This window comes from Mirounga leonina, unplaced genomic scaffold (genome assembly GCF_011800145.1).
Source record: "Mirounga leonina isolate KUSES-001 unplaced genomic scaffold, KU_Mleo_1.0 Mir_115, whole genome shotgun sequence".
Lineage (NCBI taxonomy): Eukaryota > Metazoa > Chordata > Mammalia > Carnivora > Phocidae > Mirounga > Mirounga leonina.
This window is the reverse complement of record NW_023270268.1, coordinates 36,869,639-36,893,519: the sequence shown is the minus strand read 5'-3', so window position 1 is coordinate 36,893,519 and position 23,881 is coordinate 36,869,639. Positions and strand designations below refer to the sequence as shown.

Sequence of the window (23,881 nt, the reverse complement as noted above, 5' to 3'; positions counted from 1 at the left end):
CATGGCAATTGTTCTAGTGAGGGATACCAATGCTTTCAATATTGCCAAATCCAATGGCCATTTCTCTGTCCTCATCATACCTGATCTGGCGGCACTATTAAGTAAAAGTGAACACTAACATCCCTCCTTTAAAATGCCCTTTTCTTGGCTCCCAAAATACAATATTCCTGGCTTTCCTCCTATATCCCTGGCCCTCTGCCTACCTCTTTCCCTCCTCACCTCTAAATATTGCAATGCTTCAGGGCTTAGTTCTGGACCATCTTCTCTTCTTTCCCTGTGCAAACTCCTTCAGTATGGTGTTAATGCTGATGTCTCTTAGGTCTCCATTTCCAGGCCTGATCTCTCCTCCTCAACACTAGATGTGAATATCCAACTGCCTCCTTGGATATCCAGTAGGCATCTCAAATTTATCAAGTCCCAGACAAACCATCTGATTTCCTCCCCTAAAACAATGCTCTTCCCCCAGTCTACCACCATCTTCCTCCCAAAACCTCCCCCACATCCAGTCCATCGGTAATTCCAGCAAACCTCTAAAATATATCCCAAATCCAACCACTTCTCCTTGCCTTCACTGGTATTCCCCTACAACCCACTTTACACCAGTGTGATCATCTAGACATATTCTTTTTTTTTAAGATTGTATTTATTTATTTGACAGAGAGAGACACAGAGAGAGAGGGAACACAAGCAGGGGGAGAGGGAGAGGAAGAAGCAGACTCCCCGCTGAGCAGGGAGCCCAATGCGGGGCTCAGTCCCAGGACCCTGGGATCATGACCTGAGCTGAAGGCAGACACTTAACAACTGAGCCACCCAGGCGCCCCCATCTAGACATATTCTTCAGGGCAGTGACTCCCCTGCTCCAAAACCATTCCATTTTACTTAGAATCCAATCCCATTTCTAAATTCCCATTTTCATGGTCTACATTGCTCCACTGTCTTCTCTCCGGCCTCTTTTCCTCCCACTCTCCTCAGTGTTCACCCTCTTTCCATTCATCAACCATGCCAAGTTCATTCAAGCTTAAGGCCTCTATTTGGAATGCTCTACCCCTACAACTTCACATGGCTGGCTCTGCTTATCATTCAGGTCTCAGCTTAAATGTCGCTTCCTCAGAGAAACCTTCCCTGACTATTCTGTCTCAAGTAGATAATCCTGCTACCATAATCTATTTCTCTGTTTTCTTGATAGCATTTATAACTATCCGAAACTAGTAACTTTTACGTATTTCTTTTCTGCATCTCTCATTCTCAAGGTCTGAGAACTTGTTAATCACCAAAATCTAAAACCATGACTGTCATACAGTAGACACTTGAATGAATATTAAAGAAGCTAGTAAGTCTAGTTTTGAAGTTCTTGTGAAATGCTCGTGAGCCAAAAGCACACAGAAGTGTGCTGAAATCAGACACCAGTGTACTCAATTAGGAAAGTAAGGCAGTTGGCATAAGGGAAATAGCACTGCCCTAAGAATCATGAAACTAATGTTTCTGTTTTACCTCTATTACTAAGTGGCTAAATGGCTTCAGACAAATCACTAAAGCACAGCTTTCCTGAGGACAATTTGGGCTAGATAAACTTGAGTCTCTGTCTGCTTATCAAGTTTAAAACTAAAGGCCATTTAAACCAATGTATTTTAACAAAGCCTATCAGAAACTTAAGAAGCACCTATGAAAAACTCAATAAACCATTTTTTTATTGCAATGAGAAAGTCAGTGGAAAGGCACAAGATACTCAAAGTTTGTCATTGGGAGATTTAAAAAAATATCAAGTTACCACTTAAACAGAATAAACATACTATGTTCAACTCAAGTCAGCATCAGGAATCTTTCAAATGACTCAAAAATTGACTAATATGGGTTGACCTTTACAAATATATCAGTTTCCAAACAGGAAAAACTAATATATATTTGAATTTGTATCCATCCATTCTCCTCTTCCTAAAGACTAGATGTCCCTTCTCTTATCCAAATCTCATCCATCTTCCTGAGCTCTCTCTACCCAATTCCCTCGCTCTCATCCCACAACACTGTCCACCGATTCTGTTTTCATTACTCTCAATCTTCTTCTCCTTTAAGTCTTTTCTTCTTCTTTGATGTCTCCTCTCCGTATAATCTGTGGTTTTTTTTTTTTAAAGATTTTATTTATTTATTTGAGAGAGAGAATGAGAGACAGAGAGCACGAGAGGGAAGAGGGTAAGAGGGAGAAGCAGACTCCCCGCCGAGCAGGGAGCCCGATGCGGGACTCGATCCCAGGACTCCAGGATCATGACCTGAGCCGAAGGCAGTCGCTTAACCAACTGAGCCACCCAGGCGCCCTAATCTGTGTTTTTTTTAAACCCAAAATCCAACTAGGTCACCATAAGGTGCCTAGAATGTAAGCAAATTAAGAATTAATATCTAATGAAGGAATTTGGAACACTAAATCACTGCCCTTGAACAGGTTCCCATTTCATTCACATAAGTGCAGTGTGAGAAAACCACACTGTACAAATGTATACCTATTCTACCACCCACCTTTTTAAGGGGGATATAACAGGGATTATTTTGTGTGCAGAATCCAATGAACTAGCCATTATCAGATATTTACTTAGAATAAGTAAAAACGTAAGGCCTATGTAATATACGAAACACACTCAACATTTCCTATAAAAGCAGTTATCATAATCTGTACTCATTGAATATGTCACTAAGCTATGGTTTTTTTTTAAGCTATGTTTAATAAACTACACTGAAGGTGAATTCATCTAATCAATGCCCAGTTCACTAATCATACAAATATGCGATCAAGTCAGCTACCAATACTTTAAACTATAGTAATTAACTGGCACTTTATAAAAAACATAAATCAGAATAATTAACTGCCACTCTATACAAAAATAATTGAAAGTGAAATAATGAACGGTTAGAGAACTAATAAAAAATGCTGCATCCATTATATCTCTAAGCAGAAAGAGATTATCTTAATAGTACACACTTTATATCAAGCTACACAGAGACAAAAGTGAGGAATTTTGAAAGGCTGTACTTGTCTCGTGTGTGGTATTTGTATAGGGCCTCCACTATGCTCTAATTAAAGGAAGGAAGGAAGGAAGGAAGGAAATACAACTACTGCTCCTTGAAAACTTATTCTATAAACTCTGCTCCTTTTCTTCCTACTCACAGCCTGAACCTGCAATTGGGCCTCTGATTCTAGTTCTTTACTAGAACCTTCAAGAACACTAATATTTTTTTTAGTATTTTATTTATTTGAGAGAGCATGCGTACATGCACACAGGGAGAGGGGCAAAGGGAGAGAGAATCTCAAGCAGACTCTGCGCTAAGCGTGGAGCCTGAGGTGGGGCTGGATCCCACTACCCCAAGGTCATGACCTGGGGCAAAACCAAGAGTTGGATGCTTAACTGACTGAGTCATCCAGGTGCCCCTAAAATGCTAACAATATTAAGTACCACCAAATCAAAGACTGCTGTCAGTTCCCACCTTATCTGACCATGCTTCAGTATTTTTTTTTTTTTAAGATTTTTTATTTATTTATTTGAGAGAGAGAGAATGAGAGACAGAGAGCATGAGAGGGACGAGGGTCAGAGGGAGAAGCAGACTCCCCGCTGAGCAGGGAGCCCGATGCGGGACTCGATCCTGGGACTCCAGGATCATGACCTGAGCTGAAGGCAGTCGCTTAACCAACTGAGCCACCCAGGCGCCCCGTGACCATGCTTCAGTATTTGATAACACCAACCTTTCCTCAGTTTAGATAACCTATTCTAACAGTTTTGTTATTCCATCTTTCCGACTTTTCATCCCCTATCAACACTTTAAATGTAAAGAAAACTTCTGGCATCCACAGACCACTACATTCATCACATAGGTAGAGCACAAATTTTCGATATTTTTTTAATATGTCGTTATAAACAATAAAATATACTGAAAACAAATACTTAAAAGTTTCTCAATATTATTTGATAGTATTACTTGTAATCTTTCTCAATTTATCTATATAGACCATTTGATAATGGCTAGCCTTGAGGAGAATCAGGATCTGTATCTGTGGTAGATATGGTCGATGAGTGGTCGTCATCCATTTCAACATCCCTTGGTATATGACCTCCTGTACTGCAGACACTAGAAAGCTAAAAACTACATTCCCAGGTCTTTCTTGCAGTTAGGGCTGCGGATATGATTTAAATTCCACCAATCAGATGCATTCGCTAGAAATTTGGAGAGCAGAAGAGAAGGGAGGTTGTACTGAGGCTGCTGCAACTATTAAACGCTGTCACGGAGATATACAGGTTTTGTGCAGCCGTGTTTTCTGAAGTCCTTCTGTCCAGTCACAGGTTTCCTGGGTATCAAGAAGGGCATAAGGCATCCATTCTGTCATACAGGCTGTGGCAGGTGTGACTTGGCTCTAGAGCCAGAAGCAGTGACAACAGCTTACTGATGAAGATGGCTGCTTGCTAATGGCTGGTTCCTAACAGTGCAGGCTCCTGATCACAACAGAGGGGGCAAGGTTCTCAGACAAGCAGCTAAAACTGACAGCTTCCCAATTCCTGCAGGTACCTTTCTGATCCTAAAAGAGGAAGTAACTCCCTTGGTAGCTCAGCTGCAATGTGGCTTTAGAATTTCATTCATGAAAGTTCACACTAGAGTCTGCTTCTTCAGTCAGAATTTCTAACAATTCTATAAACCACTTAAAAAAAAAAAAAAACTTTTTAAAAAGTAGGCTCCACACCCAGTGTGCTGCCCAACATGGAGCTTGAACTCACAAACCTGAGATCAAGATCTGAGCTGAGATCAAGATTCGGACGCTTAACCAACTGATCCACCCAGGCGCCCCTAAAAATCTTTCACTAAATCTCTTTCTGCTTAAACTAGCTAGAGTTGATTCTGTAACCTAATCCTGACTCGTTTGTTTTCTTACCCTTTATTTCTAACAAATTAGAAAATCCCATTTCACATTACTGGTCATCAGTTTGGTAAATCTTTCAGCTACATGTGGCTATCTGGATCAAACATGGACTCAGAAGTTATAAAGCAATACCTCACCGAAAACTACCTTTATTGTTCCATTAGATAATGAGTTGAATAGCACAGCACACTCAAAAAGCGAATGCTTCGACTTGGGAAATGGAAGACAAATGGATCTTAATTCTCTATATTGTTGTATCTGCCTCTGAAAACATTTCATCATTTCCTACTGCAGTATTTGGATGTGTTTTTTAAAATATGCTCAATAATACACGTAAAATATGCTCAATAACACGTTCGTGAATTTGGGAGTGCCAAATTCTCAATATAGACACCATGTAACCCATTTTGGATACCTCCAGCTCATCCTTAAATTTACACATCGGATCTTGACCCTAAAGTAGTAAGATTCAAGTATTCAAGACGGTCAATATACTGCTAAGATATGATACTTGAGCAAGGCAACTGAAATAATGGAAATGGGTTTACTTGCATCTGAATGAAAAAAGGAAATATTTCTAGCTTATCCCTCATTTTAAGAGTTCTGTGCATGCCAGGGTCCTGCAATATGCAAAGGCAGGTATTTGTCCTACAAAGGTAGCTGTATTGGCCCTACAGCAAATAGTACGGATTTGGTTATATTTATAACTGTCACTATTTCCTTTAACAATCAATCAAGATCAGGAAGTATATTATTGACGAAACAATTGTTCCTCTACGAAGAAAGGAGGCTGGCCTTCAAGCACAATATCTTTTATACTGTAACAACGCCGTTTCTTGTTGAAATTGTAACTGATAAACTAATCCTCCACCGGGCATTTCTTCTCCCTCACAGATATACTGCAAATATGCCAAGAACTGAACTTTCACACTACACATTAGTGGTTCTGTCCAACCACAAAATGAAATAGCCTCTTGCCCATTCACGTGAAAGTAACTGCTCCTCTGCATATGTACCTTGCAACATCACATATATGTTAAATAAAATGCTGAGTTTAGCTTTGATCCCCATCCTTCACATTGTTGCCACTTACCTTTTTAACATGTAAACACATGTATCCCCCTTTCTCAAAAGTCTTCAATGATTCCACACTACATACCTTGCAGTATAAAAATCTAAAGACCCTTCATGGTCTGGTACTGTCTACTACATGTTTGGCCTCATCTACTTATTTAATCTTTACCCCCACAAGTTATGCTCCAACAGTACCATACTTTCGGTTCCTTGAACACTGTGTTCTTTCATGCCTCTGTACATCTGCAATGCTATTTTCATTGTATGGAATGCTCTTACCTGTTTTTTTCTCCAAAAAGCTCTGCTTAAAGGCATCTTTGTTTGTAGATTCTTCCCTCAACTCCTAGGTAGTCATGTCACTCCTTCCTCTGTTTCCTACTGCATCTTACATGTACTTTGACTACAATGATCATATTGTATTGCACTTGTAGCATTTCATTCACAAATAAAATTAAGTGCCTACAACATGCCAGGCACTTTTTTAAATGCAGGGGATATAACAATGAATAAAAGTAGGTCTCTGCCCACATGGAACCCTGGTACCATCTAGACAGGGGAGACAAACATCATAAACTCTTCAGTAAGTATGTAATATTTATTGCCTTGGAAGAAAACAAAGTAGGGTAAGAGAGTTAGGGGGTGCCAGACCCAAAGCGTAAAGAGAAGGAGGAGAGCAATGTTATTTTATACAGGGAATCAAGGAAGGCCTTTCTATTAAGATATTCGAGCAGACACCTGAAAGATGTCAATGAGGGAATGAGCCATGCAGATAGGTATCTGGGGAAAGAGAGGAACAGGCAAAAAGAATAAAACATGCAAAGGCACTAGAAAGGACAGTTTGGCACACTGAAGGGATAGCAAGGAGGTCAGTATGGCTGTAAAACAATAAGCAAAGTGGGAAGAGGTAGGAAACAGTAAGAGATGAGGTAGGGGTGAGGAAGGAAGCAGGTTAAATAGGAAAGTCTTGGGTTTTTCTGTTGAGAGATTTTAAGCAGAAGAATGTCATGATCTAACTTTCATTTTAGAAGAATCACTGGAGAAGGGAAAGGGTGGAAGCAGGAAAGTAGATAGAAGACTACTGTAGTGATCTTTTCTTTTTTTATTATGTTATGTTAGTCACCATACATCATTAGTTTTTGATGTAGTGTTCCATGATTCATTGTTTGAGTATAACACCCAGTGCTCCATTCAATACGTGCCCTCCTTAATACCCATCACCGGGCTAACCCCTCACCGAGCTAACCCATCCCTCCATCCCCCCCTCCCCTCTAAAACCCTCAGTTTATTTCTCAGAGTCCACAGTCTCTCAACTGTAGTGATCTTGATTAGAGAGAACTTAGACCAGGGGAAAAATCCTGGCATGGAGAGAAGTGGTCAACTGGGCATATTTTTGAAGATGGAGCCAACAGGATTTTTGATATTCTGGATGTGGGTACGATAGAAAAAGGAGTTAAGGAAGAGTTCTTAGAGTTCAGCCTAAGCAGCTGGATAAACAGAGATGCCATTTCCAGAAGGAGGAGCCTCTTGCTGGGAGAGGGAGATCAAGAGTTTGTATTAGGCATCTTAAGTCTGAGATGCCAATTACACATCCAAGTGCAGATGTCAAGAGGACAAAGAAGTATTGGCTGGAGTAAAATTTGAGAATCATCAGCAAGTACATAATATTTATAGAACCACAAGACTATATAAAATCAAAGGGAGAGTAAATATGGATAAGAAAGAAAAGAGATTTAAAGACAGTCTTAAAGCTCTCCAGCCATTTTGAGTTAGTAGAGATGAGAAGGAACCAGCAAAGGAGACTGCTATACATTTCTCCAATGAATTACAAACTTCTTAAGGGAAGGCACCAATTCTTAGCACCATGCTCAGCTTATAATAGATAATGAAATATCTACTGAGTTAAGTATGAGTGTGTGTATGTGTGTAGAATTTTAGCATGGACAAGAAGGAAGTTCTAATATCACATCACAAATTATAAAATTGCATGTATCTTTTTTCCAGTTGATATAAGTTGATCTATGTCAACTGCACCAAAGGTTAAAAAAGTCTCCTACATACAGTTATCAAAAGGACTAAATATAAGAATCTTTACAGTGTTAACACAGAGATATCATAGCGAAAACAAACCAATCCCAAAATTCACACATTCAAATATTTACTGAGTACCTACACTAAGATGCTAGAGATAGAACTGTGAGAAAAATAGACAAAACTGTGTTCTCATTGAGCGAACACAAATGGACAGAGAATAAATAAGATGATGTATCAGCAGTCAAGTGTTAGGCAGGAATGAATCATCACATAAATGCGGGAGGGGGGAGATGCGGGCCAGAAGGTTCCACTGAGAAGGTAACTTCTGCACAAATACCTGAAGGAAAAGGGAGACAAGTAAATATTTTAGTGAAAACAGTGCTTTCAGTCATTGGCAAAAAGTAAACAATTTAAACCAAGAAGATAAACACCACTGGGAATCAAAACTGATAAGATAACTTGGATTAACAAAAATAAAAAGATGGCCAACTCTGTGTGTACAAGATCAATGGTGCTATGCAAAGGTCACCAGATAGTATGCAGATCCTACCATACAAATTTTACATAGGACTAGAATTCCAAATAACAGGCTAGGGGGTAGAGATTCTGGTGTATATGCTTCTAGACATGTATGTAAATTTGCACATATGTGCTTATATGTATGCTGGGGGGTGGTGTGTGCATGCATTTATACTTGTAGGTTTGTATGTGTGTTTGTGTGTGTCCCAGAGGAGGACAATACTCGGATGAGTGAGAAAAGAAGACAAATATTTATCAAGTAGTCAAGACAGTGCTAAATATTTTCTCAAATATCTTAATTAATGTGTACAATGACCTTGAGAAGCATTACTGTTTCCTTTTATAAATTAAAACAACAAAAACAAAAACAATTCAGTTACATGGCTAGTAAGGTGATTTGACAGAAATCAAATTCCAAAGCCTAGTCTTTCCTTTTCACTTTTAATGTCTTTCTGAATACGGCAGTACTGAGAGGAATAGACAGCTATTCCTTTCTGAAATTATCCTAAGGTACCCTGAAGCTCAAGTATATTTCAAAGGATAAAAAGTTAAGAACCAACACAGATCCCAGTGGGATTAACCCCTAAGAAAAATTACAAACCAGGGTCCTGAAGGAGATGATCCTAAAATAAAGATTATTTGGGGTGAGAGGAAAGCTGAATCATGATGATAGTTACCATTTACTGAATAAATTAATATATACGTTATATATGGCAGATGTTTTTTAAGGGCCTTCATATACATTACTTCACGATCTTCATAATAACTTCCTCCGAGTGATTTTTTTTTCCAAAATACAGAAACTGGGGGTAGAGGGATAACATTCCAGAAGTAAGGCACAATGCAAACAAGTTCTGAAGGTGGGAATAAGAGGAGCACCTCCAAGGATGCAGTGAATAGTACAAACTGGCTAAAGCATAAAGGGAGATGAAAGGGGAATAAGAAGAGGTAAGACTGTAAAGAAAGGGTGGAATCAAACGAATCTGAAATGCCAAGCTAAAAAGTTTTAACTTTCTTCAGTAGGCAACGAGGGTCACTAAAAGTTTCTGTGTGGTTGGATCTATGCTTCAGGAAAACTACTCTGACAGTTATAGGGCCTAAACTAAGGTACTGAGAGAGCAATGGGAGGAAAAGAAAACTGGAAGAAATACAACAGAGACAGAATTTGGCCTGAGTGACTCAGGATATGATGTTCTAATGATGGGAACAGCAAGCTGAACAGAGGATTAGAACTTGAGATGGGGAAATGAAAAAAATATGCAAACTATCATTTATATTCACAACAAAAACACAGTGAAGAAGAATGAATCAAATATACACTTAAAAATATATACAGCCTCACTGTTGACAAGTTTAGTACAAAATTAAAATGTGTTATGCTATTTAATTATGCGTAATAACACAATCCTATATGTTAACATGTCGTAAGGTCTTTCAAATTTTCTTATAAAGTTCAATTTTTATTTCTCCAATAAAAGGTGCACATAAATAAATTGTTCATCAACAAAACTATGAAAATATACTTTACTGCTTATGTTACAGCCCATACTTAACAGTACCATGTGCCAGGCAGTACACTAAGTCATCCAATCTTTTCACAACCCCTTTGAAAGATGAGAAAGATCATCATTCCCAACTTATAGAAGAGGAAACTGAGGCTCAGAGAGGTTAGGTGATTACCAGAAAAGTTGCAGAAAACTATGCTTTCAACATGCTACATTACAATTTAGAATTCATTTGATTTCTATATATCTAATACTTTGTACAGGATAAAGAAATCTTACATGAGAAGAACTGCCATAATCACACCTGACCTTCCCAGGAGTCTCCTATTCACCCTCTTCAAAGTATGTTAGATTGCCCTAGGTGTATGGTAACGAAAGTGGGGGAGGTGCCTAAAAACTGCTGAGAAGAAAAAGGTTATGAAGTTGCTATTTCCCTCCTCAGCTGCCACCTTGAAAGCACCACTGGAAAGTTAGACATTTGTGATATTATTCAGGCACAGGATGAGAAATGAATGATACCAATAGGCAATGGTGACTGACTGCTGGAATATCTCCTACTCAGTAGGGTAGGGCTTTTCAATACATAAATTAACATGATCAGATAACTAGATTGTCAGCAATTTTTCGCACTCCTAGTAAATGATAAATTATCTTTAAAATATATAACCTGAGATTCTATAATCTCATTCAACTGATAAATCATAAAAAATCAACACACCGCATAATCCCTAACAGAAATCTGGTTCTGCTTAACAACAGGCACTATAATATTAACATGGAACCTGGAAGGTTAAAGAAATCAGGAATAATAGTTTCATTAGCACTGAACTCCAATTCATCGTAAAAATAAAGCACTGTGTAATCATCAATATGCCTAAAAGCAAGGTAATACCACTAAACAAGCACTTCAGTGGGCAAAGGGCTCCAGGAATCCAGCAGAGTTGAGAGGGTTACCCTAGATGAAGTGAGCAAAGAACTTATTTTGTGGGGCTATAAAACATCAACAATATGTAAGTACAATTTTTTTTTAAGATTTATTTTATTTATTTTAGAGACAGAGAGAGAGGTGGGGTGGAAGGGAAGAGGGAGAGAATCCCAAGACGACTCCCTGTTGAGCATGGAGCCCAATGCAGGGCTGGATCCCATGACCCTGAGATCATGACCTGAGCCGAAATCAAGAATTGGACGCTCAACCGACTGAGCCACCCAGGCGCCCCTGTAAGTACAATTCTTGAGAAAGCATAAAATCAAGGTTAAAGCATAAACTCCAGGGCAGCTCCTCAAAAATGTCCTAGTAGGTAAGACGCAACTCCTCAGTAGAAAAGTCTACAGAATATAATTAGGAGCCTCTTGCTTTACACAAGTCATATGCATGATAATTATCATAAATCATACAGTTATCTATATTGCTATCATATTAATCACCTCTCACTGAAGTTTAGTCCAGAACAAGAAGTTAGGAAACTACTGTACATAAAAAGGCAAGTTTCGCAAGGTATGGCCAGGAAGCGTACATGGCTTATACAGATACGTCACCAAGTTGCGGGCAGGATCTTCCTGTGGTTTGTCTTGCCCACTTCAGGTTTCACTTTTGAATGTGTGCTGATTCCTAAGCTCCCTACAGCCCCTTTCTCAAGTAGCAAACCAAACTTTGAAGCACATATGGTAGGAATCTCTCCTAGGATAGGCCAAAGGTTCCTACAGCTACATGAAGCTTAGCAAGTCTCCTAAGCTGACCAGCAGAACCCAGTATGGCAAGCAAATGAAAAGCGAGATGGTGGCAAAACTGAGGGCTACATGGATAGGACACATATGGGACATGGTAGCTATTTCTGATAATAGCATCCTGGGGGCCCAAATGCAAAATGGGACTCATTATGATCTAGCCCTTAAAAAAAAAAAAAAAAAAAGTAGCACCCAGATATAAATAAGTCGTACCTACAAATGTGCATGTACAAGTATATGCGTGTTATGTGTTCTAGGAGAACCATTTACAAGCACAAACAAAAGCACATGAGCATAGTCAGGCAAACAGAAGAGTAACATTTTTTGTAAATCCCCTAAATAGTATTAAAGATAAATTTTTATAGCATCCCAACATTCTAATGTTACTGAATATCCATTACATTCGACCATAACCAATTTAGGGATAATTATCAACTTCTTGACAACAGAAATATACTCATCAGTTCTTTCAAATATACCATCTGACAGGCAAATTGGTAGACAAACAGACAACGACTTAGGTAACCTACAGACCTTATAAAACCTGGCTCTGCCTTTTTAAACCCTGAGCAAAAAACCTTTTTGTTCGCATACAATCTTTTTCAGGAATTTGGATTAAGTGAAATAATTTGCAAAATATACTAACATAGTACCTGGAAAAGAATATATTCAAAAAATTTAGTTCATGTTCCCCTATCAATAAGAAAATTTTATATAAAATTGTTCAAATTCAAAACTAAGAGGTTCTCTGCACCACTCACACAAATGTAAGATTTTAAAGAATCAAAATTATTCTTTTTTTTTTTAATTTTTTTTTAATTTATTTGACAGAGAGAGACACAGCGAGAGAGGGAATACAAGCAGGGGGAATGGGAGAGGGAGAAGCAGGCTTCCCGCGGAGCAGGGAGCCCGATGCGGGGCTCGATCCCAGGACCCTGGGATCATGACCCGAGCCGAAGGCAGACGCTTAACGACTGAGCCACCCAGGTGCCCCCAAAATTATTCTTTTTACCTCATTCTTCTGAAACAAAACACTGAATTTTTTAAAAAGTCAACTTTTTTAACACAACTGGTAAAAACAGGCAAAGTATATGGGATTTCACTATATTGCTCCTACAAATTTTTGTTGAAATTCTATAAAAATAAAAGGTTACCAAAAAACTTGACAGAAAAGTTGACTTTACTTTCAGGGTCATTTAAAATGTTACCAAGCCATGGGGCGCCTGGGTGGCTCAGTTGATTAAGCGACTGCCTTCGGCTCAGGTCATGATCCCGGAGTCCCGGGATCGAGTCCCACATCAGGCTCCCTGCTCGGCGGGGAGTCTGCTTCTCCCTCTAACCCTACCCCCCTTGCGCTCTCTCTCTCACTCTCTCTCTCTCTAATAAATAAATTAAAAAAAAAAATCTTTAAAAAAAAAAAATAAATAAAAATAAATAAAATGTTACCAAGCCTAACATTTGGCTACCCTTACTTTTGTAGATACAATAGTCTTCAACAGTAGAGCAAGAGAGCTTGGACTAAAATTGTATCAAATCCTTTTATATAAAGTCATATTTCATAACACAGCTAATACATACATACTCTATAGAAAATTAAACCATTATAAACAAGGCTAATTCACTTTGTCCACCACTCAGGCTCCTTTCAAACCTCTTTCTGTGCGTCTTCCCACATATACGTAGAAAAGACAAAACACATACCATTCTAACAACTTGCTCCTTTAACTCAACAATATGTCTTTAAGTTCTTTCCTTTCATACTCTGGACACACCTCATCCTTGTTAGCTGCTATGGAATATTTATATTAACATATTATTTAGCCATTTGTCCTACAATGCACACTTAAGTTGTCTGTTTCTTTCACCAATAAGGCAACATTCAACACCTTTATATATGCCTCTTTTGCAAATGTCCAAGTGTTTCTGTAGGGTAGAAATGCACAGGGAATATACATTTAGATTTTTAACAGATCTTGCCAAAATGCACTCCAACATTGCTTTACCCATTTAGGTTCACAACAAGAGAGAGAAAAGTTACCTATTTCCCTAAATCCCCACCAAATACTGAAATTAACAAGCTCTTCTTTTTTCACAAATGGATAGCTTTCAAAAATTTTCATTCCTGGGCGCCTGGGTGGCTCAGATGGTTAAGCATCTGCCTTCGGCTCAGGTCATGATCCCAGGGTCCTGGGATCGAGTCCCACATCGGGCTCCCGGTTCAGCGGGGAGCCTGCTTCTCCCTCTGACCCTCTCCCCTCTCATGCTGTTTCTCTCTCGCTCGCTCTCTAAAAAATAAATAAAATCTTTAAAAAAAAAAAATTTTCATTCCTCTGATTAATTTTTATTAAATCTTACCAGTATTTTCTTATGTTTACTGGCCTTTTTTATCTCTTTCTGTGAAATGTCTACTCATATCTTATTTTTCTAATGCCTTTTTCCTTTTTAAAATCTGTATGAAGTTTTTATATATTCTGGACACTAACAAGTACAGAGGTAGTATGACATATAGGTTAGGAGCAACAGGATGGACTCTAGAGCCAGTTGGCCCAGTTTGAATGACAGCTCCACCGCTCACTAGCTATCTGATCTTCGTCAAGTTACTTAGTTTAGCTATCCTGTACCTCAATTTCACCTGTAAAATGTGGATAATAAATGTTATAGGGTTACCATGAGTATTAAATTATTTAATGTGCTGGTGCACCTGGGTGGCTCAGTTGGTTAAGCATCTGCCTTCAGCTCAGGTCATGATCCCAGCCCCACGTCAGGCTCCCTGCTCAGCGGGGAGTCTGCTTCTCCCTCACCTTCTCCCTCTCTCCCCAGCTTGTGCTCGCTCGCTCTCTCTCTCACTCTTACTCTCTCAAATAAATAATTTAATATGCCTAAAGGGCTTTAAAACAATACCTGACACAGAATAAGTGTTATACAAGTGTTTTCTTTTTGTCAATAGGATTTACTGTAAATATCCTCTTACAATCTATTTGTCTCTTAACTCCTGTTTATAAATCCTCACTTATCTTTCCTCAAAAAGTTCTTTTTCCATCTCTCTTCTAACATCAGAAATTATATAAGCAGACGAAATCAACAAACTGTCCTCACTGGATCTCACAATCAACTTCTCAAGAATAAATGCAGGCATCAGCCAAAGCATCTAAATTTTTAAACATCTTTCCACTAAAAAAATAGCTAGCTTTCTTACTGCATAAAGCATTCCCACAAATCAGTAAGAAGACTGATAATCCAATAGGAAAAAAGGACAAACAAACAAGTTCACCAAAAACTGGAAATAAAAATGCCTCTTAAAAATATGAAGAGATCCCGGGCGCCTGGGTGGCTCAGTTGGTTAAGCGACTGCCTTCAGCTCAGGTCATGATCCTGGAGTCCCAGGATCGAGTCCCGCATCGGGCTCCCTGCTCAGCAGGGAGTCTGCTTCTCCCTCTGACCCTCCCCCATCTCATGCTCTCTCTCTCTCATTCCCTCTCTCAAATAAATAAATAAAATCTTTAAAAAAAAAATATGAAGAGATCCTCAACTCATTTAGAAGTGCAAATTAAAACTACAAATCAGATGTTCCTTTCCATCAGACCAGTAAAGATTAAGAAGTTTTAAAATATACACTATGTGAGCAAAGAAACAGGCATTCAATCATTGCTAGTGGGAGCAAAAATTGCTATAGTTTCTGTGGAAAGCAATTTGGCACTCACTGTCTTTCCAAAATAAAAATGCACATACCAATTCATCAATTTAACATCTAGGAATTTATCCTACAGATAGACACATGCACTCATATCAAAAATGACATAACAACAAGGTTATTTATTGTAGTTTGTAATAGCAAAAACTGCAAACAACCTATATGTCCATCAATAGGGGACTGGTTAAATAAACTGTGGTATATCCAGATGATGCAATATTAAGCAACTGAAAAAAAAAAAAAAAGAGGCAGCTCCCCATACATATGGAACCACAGATCTTCATGCTATTATTGCTAAGTGTAAAAAAAACAAGATGCAAACAACGTATATATTTTGCTATAGTTTGTATGTTGGTGAGAAAGCGAAATTAATACTCATACATTTATGTTTGTAAATGCTTAAATAACCTCTGTAAAGCATACACAAGAAACTGGTAATGCTTGCTTGTGGAGAGGGAATGGCTAGAGGCAAAAGAAATAAGAAAATTTACTTTTAAATGTATACTCTTTTGTACCTTTTCAGTTTTGTACCAGGTATTTGTATTACCTAATCAAACAAATAAATCAATCTTAAAAAAAAAATCAAATAAATTAAAACCTCCCTGTGATCACACCACACTTTCTACAATGGTCACACACAGTGGCTCCTGGGTGGCTCAGTTGGTTAAGCGTCTGACTCTTGATTTCAGCCCAGGTCATGATCTCAGGGTTGTTGAGATTGAGCCCGGCGTGGAGCCTGCTTAAGGTTCTCTCTCTCCCTCTCTCTCTACCCCCACCCTTCCCCCCACAATGCTCATGCACACTCTGTCTCTCTCATGAATGAATGAATGAATAAGTAAATAAATAAATAAAAATAGAAAAATAAATGGTCATACACAGCAGGATGCTAACACTTGGGTAGTTTGTGGCTCGTCTGTTCAACTGGCAAAAGCAGAGGTTCTCCATCCTAAGTGTCCATTATCACTCCCTACGGAATGTTTCAAACCCAGAGATGTCCAAGTATTTTTTTTTTTTAAAGATTTTATTTTTTTATTTGACAGAGAGAGACACAGCGAGAGAGGAGCACAGGCAGGGGGAGTGGAGGGGGGAGAGGCAGGCTTCCCGCCGAGCGGGGAGCCCGATGCGGGGCTCGATCCCAGAACGCCGGGATCATGACCTGAGCTGAAGGCAGGCGCCCAACGACTGAGCCACCCAGGCGCCCAGAGAGATGTCCAAGTATTACCCCAGAAATTCTGATTCAGTAGGTCTAGAGTATAGCCTGGGCAGCAGAATTTTTTTAAATTCACAGGTGACATTGATAGGCAGTCAGAACTAAAACAGCTGAGTTACAGCATGACACAAATAGGTAAACAAGCAGGCTCAATCTCCATCTAGGTCATAAGCACAGTTTCATCACTAATCCTAACCACTTTAAAAGGTACTTAAAAAGGGACACCTGAGTGGCTGGGTCGGTTACCAGTAAGAGCTTTTTCATCCCATTCACAGCCTAGGCTCAATTCACAGTCCAAGGAGCTAATGCCCTAGCAGACACTCAGATATTATGTACTGTTGAATAAATTAATTAATAGTCACAGGAAAATTTTTTTTAAGATTCAAATAACCTTCTTTAATAAATCTTGGAAAAATATTTCAAGCAGTGCATCTTATACAAAATAGGCATAGGAAAAAAAATTGAGGCTTTAAAATAAAAGCATCTGATGTAATGTCTTAAAGCAAATGGTTCAATTTAAAAAGCAACTAACACTAAATGCTAGAAGGGATGTTAAAGACCACATCCTAACCTCTCATTTTACAAGTGAAAAAATAGGGAGTCTGCAAAGGTAAAGAATTTGCCTAAAGTCATTCTGTCATTAATGATATTCCTAGCATCAAGTCCACAATAACAAATTTGTCAATTATTGTTCACTGATGTTTACATGTACATTGGTATAATGTTATCAAGCATATTATTTTAGCTACTGATTTTTGATGACTGAAATAACATACAAAACCAAAGAGAAGCCATAAAAATTTCTTAATATACATGAAGTGTCCTAATTTACCTTGAGGATTATACAACAAAACTGTTAGCAGCTCTTAAAAGAGGAGAACTTTATTAGTAAATAAAACATGTAATCTGATATTATTGTCAAATAATTTCATAAAGCATATTAAAAAGGAAATAGGATTGGCATCTAAGATTAAAGGATAAAACGATAGTTTTATTTCAGCTACATTAGTTCCAGTCTCTTAGTAGCTATTCAAAGAATTCTAAGTTAAAAAAAAACAAAACAACTCTATGAACTCATTGAGGTTTACCTCCTGTCTTCCTCAGAGCAAATGATTAGCAGACTGCTCTGCGAACTTTTACAAAGAACCCTTCTCTCTCATTTCTATCCATCTGAAAGATGAATTCTTCCTCCATCCTAAATAACTCATCATCTCATTTCAAATTTTTAACAATAATGAATTCTTAGTATGAACAAACCTTTTAGCAATCTTCCCTCTATTAATTTATTAAATAACTCATATAATTTCAAATATCTGATAATAATAAATTCTTAGCATGAATAAACTTTTAATCTCTCCCTCTCAATTCTATTGCGTGATCAATAAAATGTCTTGATTTATACCTTACTACCAAAAAATTCAAACCTTCCATGACAAATAAAAACATTTACTGTATCAAGTATGATTATGAGATTTTTCTTTTCCAGGCTCAGGACCAATTAGTAACAATATTCATGGAGTACAGTCAGGTAACAATATTCAAATCTCCTAATAATAAGCACTCACAGCATTCAAAAAATTTAATCCTTTTCCTAATGAGGCAACTTTGGCATCAGTTCAAACATAAGCTCAATTGGCACTGTGATTTTGAAAGGGATGAACTTCCTGTCACAGACCCATGTAGTTTTCTTTCAACAATACTATCATCTTCTAGTTTATCTGTAAAATTTACAAAACAGTTTCACATCTAGTATTTCAAATCCTCCTCAGGATAACATAGGGAGAAGTAGGGCATTTTCTAAAGGGCTATTATGTCCCAGGCATTATGCTGACAATGGGATAGTTAAAAGGAAAAAAAAAAAAAAAAAAGAATTCTACCCTGGAAGAGCTTGCAGTCTAATGGGGAAAATAAACACTTTCTCTAAAATGTGCTAGAATAAGGACAAGGAATTACAACTCCCCAGCAGTACAAGGGCCTAACACCTTCTCTCCAGGGATGGGGGTGGTGGTGCCCTGCCCCAAAGAAGGCTTTGGTCAGGAGATCACATGCAGCAGACTTTTGAAGGATGTGTAGGAGTTCCCTGATGTAAGTATGGGGTGGAGGAAAGGAGAAAGACACTTCCAGGCAGAGGGAACAACATGTACAAAATGGCTAGTGATGAAGCATCATTCCCATTTTAAAGATGAGTAAGATAAGCTCAAAAGGTAAGTGAGCTGCGTAAAATCAAATGAATAATAACTAATAATGTATGAAACAGAACACAGTCCTTCTGATTTTAATCAGCTTTGTACACCAGAAAATGCCGGTAAGTGTTGACAAGAACATCAGATAAAGATTAATTTTTATCTCCTATTTATTCCTTCCCAAAAGATGGTCCATGTCTGATGGAGCTCTTGGGGGGGAAGGGGAGAAATGACTGGAGAAGGAAATTTATTTAATTCTCAAATCAATCCTGTGAGATAAGTACTTTTATTATACCATTATACACACAGGAATACAGAGGCACAGGGACGCCTGGGTGGCTCAGTTAAGCATCCGACTCTTGGTTTCTGCACATGGGCACTCTCTCTCTAAAATAAATAAATAAAATATTAAAAAAAAAAAAGAATACAGAGGTACAAAAAATTAAGAGAAGATTCAAATCCAGGTCACTAACCTGACCAAGCCTCTAAACTCAAGCACTTCACCAGTCCCCACAGATTCTACTTTGCCAAAGAGCCCTACATCATTCGGTCTAGAGATACCAAGGAGACCAAGTGAGTTCTGGGACACATCATGATCCCACAGATCTCACACTGTACTGCACATCTCAATATTCACACAAATCCTCAGTTTTGGCTCCCTTACCAATCTGAGGAGACCAAGCCTCAGATTCTGGTCTCCCCTGAGCAGGTAAACCCAGGAACAAGGTGGCATGGACTCTTTCAGCAACATTCTTACATTCTGATTACAAGCTGATTTAATTAGATGAGAGCAAACTTAACAAAAAGCGGTAACCAAAAAGACATAAAATAACAGCATGAAGCTTGGAAAGTACAAAGAAGAAAGCTCCAACCCCTCTCTTTAGCTTGTATATGGGGGGGGGGGGCAATGCAAAAGTGCTTCAGGTACTAAGCATACCTGCCACTCACTGCATGGCAGTTCACACCAAAGGATGGAGTCTGTAGTATCTTAATTTCCTTTATCAAGGGTTCACATGACAACTCTAGGACTTCAATAACCATGCCTGGCTCTTGAATATTAGGGAAGCTGACTATTTGTGGCCATGGTTTCCTAGGGCACTAAAACGACCTCAGGGAATTGAGGATCAGGATAGAAGACAAAATATTATCAGCAACACTGGATTTGCTAATGTTAACTGATTGAAACTGACCACAAAATGCGTTTCCAATCTGTCAATCTGGTTATTTCACCTTGTGAAGGATATGAGAAAAATTAACAAACACTGGAATGAAACCCCTAAAGAAGGCTGTAGACTATTATCTCTAGAACTTTAAAGATATGTAAATCTAATCTATCCTCACTTTTTGCTGGTAGCATTTGGAGTTGAAGGGTCCTATCCAGGTCTAGGAAAAAAGATACTCCTTTGAGGCTCACTTTGAGCCCTATGGAGCTCTAACTCTCCAGATTAGACACTCTGAAACAGCAGTCTGAAATCTGCCAGCACATATCCAGTCTAGTGGGTACTATCAGGCTTTCCTCTGAGGTCTCCCAGTATGATGAAAAGGAAAGCTGACATGGTTACCCACACCCTCAAGCTGCTTAGTATCTTCATTGTCAGAATCACCACCATCCCATTTCTGTGACTTCAGCACCTGCTAATGACTCCTCCAGCCCTCCAGCCCCCACCCTGTAAAAACCCACATGTCAGTTTCAGGGAAACAGAAAACAGCATCTCTTCACAGGGTTCTGAAGGTCAACCAACTCTGGATTATACCAGCTAAAAAGAAGGGCAAAGAAATGGACAGGAAGGTGCAGAGAAGCTTCATATATAAGTATCCTAGTACATTTTTTCTAAAAAGCAGATAAGTGACCTGAACTATAAACCGAGCAATTCCAAAAGCAAGAAACTGACTGAAATAACAAATATGATACCCCAACTATGGTTAAAGTGGTAATATCATTCCCAGCAACTGTACGATCAATCTCCAAATCTGGGTAGTGGGTTTGTTCTAAGGCACAGAAACAAAGTTGTGTTTTTGTATTTTGTAGATATGAGTTTCACTCACAGTGATATCTCTTTTTGTGATATCTTTGCTATGGAGCAGGTGAAGGTGCAGGGCAGCTAAGTCCTTCTGGAAACAGCCTATCCCTAACTCTCAATTCCAAGATGTGTGTGTGTAGTTCCATGGTATAACCTGCAGCTCTATAAATCAGTGAGGCTCCACTGAACAGTGCCTAGCATCAAATGACACTAAAATGTAAAAGTGGTAAAATTTGGAAAATTAGACCAAGGTGGGGAACTCTGGCCCATTTATAGCTTTCCCAAATGTTAAATTAGATATATGTAAATATTAAATATAAGACTTAATCTGAAATTTGAAAAGATTTTATACCCTAGAAAGTAATTTTATTTTATTCTATTTTTTTAAGATTTTATTTATTTGACAGAGAAAGAGAGCGAGGGCAGGAACACAAGCAGGGGGAGAGGGAGAAGCAGGCTTCCCGCTGAGGAGGGAGCCCGACCTGGGGCTCGATTCAAGGACACTGGGATCATGACCCACGCCGAAGGCAGACGCTCAACCGACTTAAGCCCCCCCAGGCGCCCCAGAAAGTAATTTTAATACTGGGAACTTAGATATAGACAAGATCTATTTCTCTGATATCATTTTCCAGGTTTTGAGAACTGTACTCACGATCTTAAGTTGCCTAGGACTACTCCTGGGAACAAAAAGATGAGAAAATTTAACATGTCTGCCTCTGAGATTTAATAAAATCTCAGTACTTGAAGAGGGGAGCAACTTGAAAAGAGGAAAGGGGGAGAATCCAAGCTCAATTAATAATATCACTATTCAGGAAGAGAAAAATTTTACATCCTGTGCAACAAAGATCATTGTTAGCCATTTTATTGCAATTAGATTTTCTTCTTACAAAGTAAAAAATACTCCTCTTACTAAGGGTTATTTACCTGAAAGATGAAGCACATTTCCATTCTGAGAATAATGAATAAAGAAAATAAGGATGATTTTTTACAAAAGCAAAAATACGTTTTATTGATATATCTTACAAATAGCAAAAAAAAAAGGCGTTTCCTCTGAATAAACTACTGTGAAAAAATTGTAACTCTGACGCCCAGAGTCACTTTTTAAAAACAAATGTCCAAATGACTGAATTCAAATGGTCCACTGTAACGCTCAGAGCTTCTGAGCAAAAATTTTGTATTAAGTCAACTAATATGGCTCGCTCACAAAAGTAACAATTAAATGCATGAGAAGGAAAGGAATTAAGTGGGTTAAGGGCGGGCTGGATGACTGTGTTTTGAGACCTGCTCACAGGAAGCCACTACATCCTGTCTTAAGTCCCTGTCAGTCACACTGTCTCTCGATCCAAGTCCCCGCCGCAGCGAGGTGGGGCAAGTACAGGTGTCGGCGCCCGAGCCCCTCCCGGCGCGCTCACTCACGAACACCCCGAGCGGCGATCACCAGAGTCCCAGGGCGGCCTGTTTCCTCCAGCTCAGGGCGCCTTTTTCAACCTCGAACAGGCTCGTGAGCCCAGGAAGCAGGCAGCCCCCTCCCCTCGGGCCAGCCCCACTTCCCCGCCCTCCTCCTCCTCCTCGGGCCGCGCCTCCCGTAATTACCGCTCGGCTCCCACCTCGGGGCCGCTCCCCCGCGCCCGCACCGCCCGGAGGCCTGCGTCCCAGGGCGGCCGGAAACTCCTCACGCCCCCGGCCCCCGCCCCCCCCGGCTGGGCGTCCCCACGTCCAGGCCGCGCCCCAAAGCCGAGCCCCTCAGGCAGGCGCTGCTCCGGGCGCCCCCCTCCACGCAAATTCCCGGCTCTCCACTCTCTCCGGACAAGGGCAGCCCCAGCCCACGCCGCCCCGTCGAGGCGACGCCTCCCCCAACACACCCCCCTTCCAGTCTCACCCGTGCCGGCCCCCCCCGCGCGCCTCGCCCGGCCCCGGCACGGGCCCCGGGCCCCGTGTGCCCAGGTCCCCTCTCCGCCCCGCGATCCCAGCACGGCTCGGCGCCACCACCACCGCGCGCCCGCCGCCCCCTCAGCCCCGCGGCGGCCCCCGTCGGCCGCCGGGTGGGTCCCCAACCCGGCCCACGCTTACAGATCTTGCCCCGCAGGCTCTGCAGCACTCGGACCTCTCGACTGTCCTCGGCCCCGGCCCCGGGCTCAGCCGTCGCAGACGCCACCGGCGCCTCGGAAGAAGCCGCCGCAGCAGCAGGCGCCGCCGCCGCCATGGTGCCGCCCGGCCCGTGCCGCAGCCCCGCCGCCTGCGTAGCCGGCGAGGCGGAGCCCAGCGGCGGCCTAGGCTGGGGAGAGCGGCGCGCCTGGCCCCGCCCCCGGGCCGCAGCCTGGCTCGCCCGGCCCCGCCCCTGTCCCGCCCCCGCCCCACCCGGGTCCCTGCAGTCGCCTCCGCCCCCCGCCCCACCCCACCCCCACCCTCAGCCGCCCCGAACCCGGGCCGCCCAGGCGCGAACCCAAGTCCTGGCTTTCCTGCTCTTTGCCCCGTAAAAGCCCAGGCGCTAGCCAAGTGCGGCGCCAAGTCGTGGCTCTGAGCAGCCCTGAAACCCCACGAGGGAAAACCCCAGCCTTCTCGAGATCCCCAAATCCTTCTGGGAATTAGGCTCCCCACCCCAAGCCGACTTTCACAGCTTCTAACGTTCAAGGGAACTGCCTGTGGAAAGAAAACAGAATGGAATTTGACAGTTGAGAGGACCTCAAAACTACCTTATTCAAAAAGAGCCAAGAGGTGTGTTAGAGATTCCCCCAATAACATCCGCGTGCTCCCTACCCGCAAGGCACACCACCACACACACAAATTTTCACTTTTAAGTAAGAACACTGCTCTGCAAAAGCTGGTTCAAAAGAAGGATCATAGCCCCCAATTACAACATGAGAGCAGCACGGGAGATCCTCCCACGGAAAAATTGTGAAGCTCTTACCACCCCTTGTGTATTTGGGAAACAAAGAGCAAAGAAGGATCGGGTCCCATCCCCTCCCGCCCCCTCAGTGGGCTTGCTAAAAAGTTGATTGACACTAGGACCTTCGTAAATCTTTGACTA

General features: G+C 40.7%; 1 protein-coding gene across 2 annotated transcripts in view; it reads right to left on the bottom strand.

Annotated features, from left to right (window-relative positions):
* RASA2 (RAS p21 protein activator 2) overlaps window positions 1-23,079 on the bottom strand; it is a 127,349-nt gene extending 104,270 nt beyond the window's left edge. For both annotated transcript variants that reach the window (XM_034995995.1, XM_034995999.1), the window contains exon 1: window positions 22,924-23,079. In XM_034995995.1, the coding sequence (XP_034851886.1) occupies window positions 22,924-23,056 (133 nt within the window). In that variant the 5' untranslated portion in view covers window positions 23,057-23,079. The remainder of the gene's footprint in view (window positions 1-22,923) is intronic.
* Window positions 23,080-23,881: the final 802 nt, after the last annotated feature.